Source organism: Syzygium oleosum, unplaced genomic scaffold (assembly GCF_021117445.2).
Source record: "Syzygium oleosum isolate NSW1041296 unplaced genomic scaffold, Sole_v2.1 Sole_v2.04, whole genome shotgun sequence".
NCBI classification, from domain to species: Eukaryota; Viridiplantae; Streptophyta; class Magnoliopsida; order Myrtales; family Myrtaceae; genus Syzygium; species Syzygium oleosum.
The window spans coordinates 2,631,472-2,636,909 of NW_026607488.1; the positions used below are offsets into that span (position 1 = coordinate 2,631,472).

Here is a 5,438-nt window from a genome sequence, read left to right on the forward strand (position 1 = left end):
ACGAGCCTGCCTCATGCAAGCCGCATACAATTCATTACAGACTATCTCTTATGCTTGGCTCGTAGACTTGCATGTAAATCTCATGATAAAACCAGCCAAAATGAGAAAAGCATGTATACTCGAGTTGTGGTCGCCATCCCTTGCGAGTAACAAGCGGCATATCGTGGTTCCCTGCCCGAACTTGATTATCACACGACTAGACATTTCTTGTCCGTTTATGATCGTAAGAAGATAGCAAGAAACTTTCCTCGGACAATCCAACTTGCTCATTACGAGTCTGAATATCACTTTCGATTCGATGCTTATCCACGCAATTCTGATCTGCTGTCTGTTGTTCAAGTGTCAATATGGTTTACACAGCTGAAATAATTAGAATAACTTCACAGTCCAGAGTCTTTACCAACAGAATCAATATCAACTTTCCGCTTTCAATTGAAATCCGATGAAGGAATGAACCGAAACAACAAAAGCTACGTCAATTTACACCCCAAAAGTCAGCTTTTGTATGATGACCGTACAAAATCGGGTCCATCCCAAGAACAAAAGGAAAAGAAAAGAAAAGGAAAATCTTATAGCAAATAAAATAGTCCGCTGTCTTCATCTATCAAGGCTCCTTCTTTCAGTCCACTTCAGAAACCCCAGAGCAAGAAATCTAGAGCCAAGAACACATCAAGATTCCCCAAACTTGGGAATTGCATCCCGTTGAAATCGCTGGGACACTCCTCAATGCCCGGGAACGCCCCGAGATCGAGCTCGCCGGAACCCGGCTCCGGACCCGCCGAATGATCCGAGGATGGTACGTCCAAGTACAGGTCGTTCTCGATCGTCAGGACGCTGCTCGCCTCCGAAACAGACGGCGAAGGCGGCAGGGCCGGCAATGCGGATCCGGACAGCTCGAGCCAGGCCGGCATGGGCCCCGGCTCGGCGTACCACGCCGCGGCCGCCTTGATCTCCGGGGGCGTGAGGGACCCGCCGCGGGGGATCTCTGGTGGGCTGTCGGGGAAGTTGAAATTCGCGGTGGGGCCGCGGATGCAGAAGAGCGCGGCGTCGAAGGCGCGGGCAGCCTTCACGGGGGAGTCGTAGGAGCCGAGCCAGAGCCTCTGGCGGCTGTTGGGGAAGCGGATCTCGGAGACCCACTTGCCCCACTCCCTCTTCCTCACCCCCTTGAACTTCGGGTCGCTCCTCGCCCCCGAGCCCCCGCGCACCGCGAGACCCGCCGCCGCCGCGCTGCGCCTCACCATTTCTTCTTCCTTCCTCCAGTCAAGATTCGGTTTTGACGATCTGGGTTGACTTGTTTTTTGGGCGTGTGTGCGCAGATGAGTTCTCGTTGCTGGTGTTGAAGCTCAGATGATTGAGACAAGGAAGCATTTTGCGGCTCTTTATATAGGTCTCCGTGCAGACAGACGAGGAAAGAGAGTGAGCTATGTCCAGTGCAGTGTGCGCGTGGGGGAGGAGTCAAAAGTGCGCGTTGTCCCCTGTCCTTCTAGAACTTCAAAGTAGACGAAAAAGGGAAACAGTGCCACGTGAGGAATGACATCGGCAGAATGTGTCTGGTTTTGTTCCATTTACGCGGTTGACCCTTTGCTTGGGGAGTGAGGTTGTGCTCGTGACACGACGATGAGAAAAGCCAAGTCTCAAACCCAACCAAAAAAAAATAAAATTGGGGGGGACTCGAGATCGGGGTCGAGACATGTCGCTGAAATGTTCGGTTTAAAAGCGGCCATATGAAGTATTGGCTTGGGAAGCATTATAAGAGTAACTCATGAGTTATTGCGATATTATAGTCACGTGTCTTTGCGGAGTTTCTTTCAATGGAAAAAAAGTAAATAAACTCGATCCGTTTGTTTTTTTTTCCGTAAACAGAACCCTAAGGGTGCGCATGATCACCATTCTGTTGGAACGAGTTCTCGAACCGAAATGATTTTTCTATTTCGCTTTCGGATGAGTTTCGAAAAAAAACCCGTTTGATAACGACTCAAAAATTTCTATTTCCGCAATGTAAACCCGTTTGATAACAAAGACAAAATTTCTATTTCGAAACAAAACCCGTTTGATAAACAAAGAAAATTCTATTTCCAGGAACAGAAATCCATTTTTTTAGAAATGGAATAAAAATAATTAAAAAATCCGAAAAATTCATAAAAATCTAAAAAAAAATCAGAAAATCCCAAAAAATTGAAAAATTCCATAAAAAATCATCAAAATGTCAAGAAAATAAAAAAAAATTAGATTTCGGGAAAATAGGAAATTTGTTGAATTTTTAAAAAAAAATCAAGAAATCAAAAATTTCTAAACTTCACAGAATTACTTAGAATACTTGTAGCCACCCACTTTGAGTAAAATTTAAATATTTTGGGGTGCCCAAAAAAATAAAAAAAAATTTCAAAATTTCACAGAATGGCTTAGAATATCTGTGGCCACCCACTTTTTGAGTAAATTTTAATTTTTTTGAGATACCCAAAAAAAAATTAAAAAAATTAAAAATTTCAAAACTTCACAGAATGGCTTAGAATACCTGTAGCCACCCACTTTGAGTGAAATTTTAATTTTTGGAGGTGAAAAAAAAAGCAAAAAATAAAAAATTTCAAAACTTCACAGAATGACTTAGAATACATGTGGCCATCCACTTTGAGTGAAATTTAAATTTTTTTAGGTGAAAAAAAACATAAAAAATCAAAAATTTCAAAACTTCACAGAATGACTTACAATACCTCTAGCCACCCACTTTGAGTAAAATTTAATTATTTTTAGATGCCCAAATGGTATTTTTGATTTTTTTTTTTTTTTGGCTCCTAAAGAAAATTAAATTTCACTCAAAGTGGATGTGCACATGTATTCTAAGCCACTCTGTGAAGTTTTGAAAATTTTTCTTTTTTGCTTATTTTTATTTTTTTTTCGACACCTAAAAAAAATTAAATTTCACTCAAAATGGGTGGCCACAAGTATTCTAAGCAATTATGTGAAGTTTTTTATTTTTTATTTTTTTATTTTTTCGGCACCTAAAAAAATTTAAATTTCGCTTAAAGTGGATGGCCATAGGTATTCTAAGCCATTTTGTGAAGTTTTGAAATTTTTTCTTTTTATTTTTTATTTTTTTCGGCAACTAAAAAAATAAAATTTCGCTCAAAGTGGGTGTGCAGGTATTTTAGCTATTCAGTAAAGTTTTGAAATTTTTACTTTTTTGCTTATTTTTATTTTTTTGGCATATAAAAAATTTAAATTTCATTCAAAGTGGGTGGCAATGTATTTTAAGCTATACATGAAGTTTTGAAATTTTTATTTTTTTTATTTTTTTCGGCAACTAAAAAAATTTAAATTTCACTCAAAGTGGATGGCCACAAGTATTCTACGCCATTTTGTGAAGTTTTGAAATTTTTGATTTTTGCTTTTTTTATTTTTTCGGCACCTAAAAAATAAAATTTATTTCAAATTGGGTGGCACGGGTATTCTAAGATATTTTGTGAAGTTTTTAAATTTTAGAATTTTTTATTATTTTTTATTTTTTTGGCAACTAAAAAAATTAAATTTTGCTCAAAGTGGGTGGCCATAGGTTTTCTAAGCCATTTTATGAAATTTTTTATTTTTTATTTTTTTTTTATTTTTTTTAATTTATTTTCGGTACCTAAAAAAATTTAAATTTCACTGAAAGTGGGTAGCCACAGATTCTAAACCATTCTGTTAAGTTTTGAAATTTTTGATTTTTTGATTTTTTTTCTCACCTCAAAGATCGTGATTTCCATATGAATATGTGTGTTGAAGAAAATGAATTCCTCAGAAATGGTTCTCACTTTTGTTCCAGAAATGAAAAATCAACTTTTTTTTGGTTCTTATTTCTGGTTTCAGAATCAGTTTTGGAAGTAAACTTGTTCCGGAAATAGAAAAATGAAATTGCGTTATTAAACGGGTTTCTGGTCCAAAACTAATTCTGGGAACAAAAAATCAGTTCTGGACAGAACCAGAATGATTTTCATGCAGCACCTAAGCTTCCACGCGTGCTACACCTCTCGAGTCTTTCTTTCTTTTTTGACCGAGAACTACAAATAGTAGGAACATTACTCGAGCCAACCCGAGATATTATCTCAAAAATCGGCGCGCTTAACAGGGGGGATCCTTGACCCAATTCCTGTAAGCTCGATCGAATTGCGGCGATTTTTGATGCATGGGTTCCAAGCCTAGTTTAACGTACATATATCGGGAAAAATATTGGGTTTTTCCCTATTATAAAGTTCGAGTAAATGTGTTTTCTCTTAATATAAGACGAATCGATGGTCTTGACGAATCCACAAAATTACTATAATAAATTCTTTTTTCTTTTCGTTTAGTTTTATAAAGTCACTGATATACATTTCCCTAATTTACATTCTTCAGAAGTGGTATATTCATAAGGTTCTTTGGGTGATGATGTTGGCAAATTTGGTTCAAGTGTCGAGATAATTGCCAAATAAGGTACCAAATCTCGAAATCTTTGTCCTAATCCGAGATTAAGATTAGGATTAGGAGAAGATGGTAGGCCAGCCATGGCTGTACCAGGCAACAAGACATGCCTGCCTTTTCTGTGATATTAGTAAGTGTGATAAGCACAAGCCAAAGATGGTAAGCCAGCCATTGTTTAGTCCAACCGAAAAGCCAAGAAAGGTCATGAAAACCCTGGAATTGCTGGCTTCCTGGAAACAAGCGAGTGGCAAGTCTTCTTCTAAGGAAAAAAACAATGGCTGCGTCACCATACTCATCAACATCAAAGTTTCTGTCAAACCCACCTTTGGTAAGTAAAAACAAAAAAATATGCATCATTGCATGCCGACATGCATCTCGTTAGAAACTCACATGATTAAACCATTGGAATACATTGGACTTTCGTGTATTGAAAATAGTATCAAGAGAGTTTTTAAACTTATTGCATTGGCCATCGTACGTTGCATGGTCAGCACTGATATGGACATTTATAATAATATTTTAATAAATATTTTATAATTTTTTTAAGAATTTTTTGTTCTTTTCTTTATTTATTTATTTTTTTGGGTCAATACCACGAAAAACCCAAAACTGATACATCTATGACAGATTTACCTCGAACTAAAGTTTTGACCACCAAAAACCTTCAACCGGTATACCTATGATAAATTTACCGTAAATTAAATTTTTGACCACTAAAAACCCCAAACTGATACACTTGTGATAAATTTACTTTTCGTAAAATTGGATTAATACCACAAAAAAATCACAAATTGGTAAACCTGTGATAAACGGAGAGGTAAAACTCTAAACTGTTACACCTGTCAATTGTTACGTGTCATCCAACTTAGAAATTCGACGGTAAAATTTGACAGAAATTGATTAAAAGGTAAATTTGTTACAGGTGTACCAATCTGGGATTTTTGTGGTATTAACCCTATTTTTTTCGTTCATTTTGGCTGGCGACACTAGGTGAGGTCCTTCAT

The 5,438-nt window shown here is 37.4% G+C and overlaps 1 protein-coding gene across 1 annotated transcript; it reads right to left on the reverse strand.

Annotated features, from left to right (window-relative positions):
- Positions 1-395: 395 nt before the first annotated feature.
- On the reverse strand, positions 396-1,395 carry LOC115688190 (ethylene-responsive transcription factor ERF017-like). The gene has a single exon (XM_030613962.2). It carries the CDS (start codon positions 1,239-1,241, stop codon positions 630-632), a length of 612 nt encoding a protein of 203 aa, XP_030469822.1. The 5' UTR covers positions 1,242-1,395; the 3' UTR covers positions 396-629.
- Positions 1,396-5,438: the final 4,043 nt, after the last annotated feature.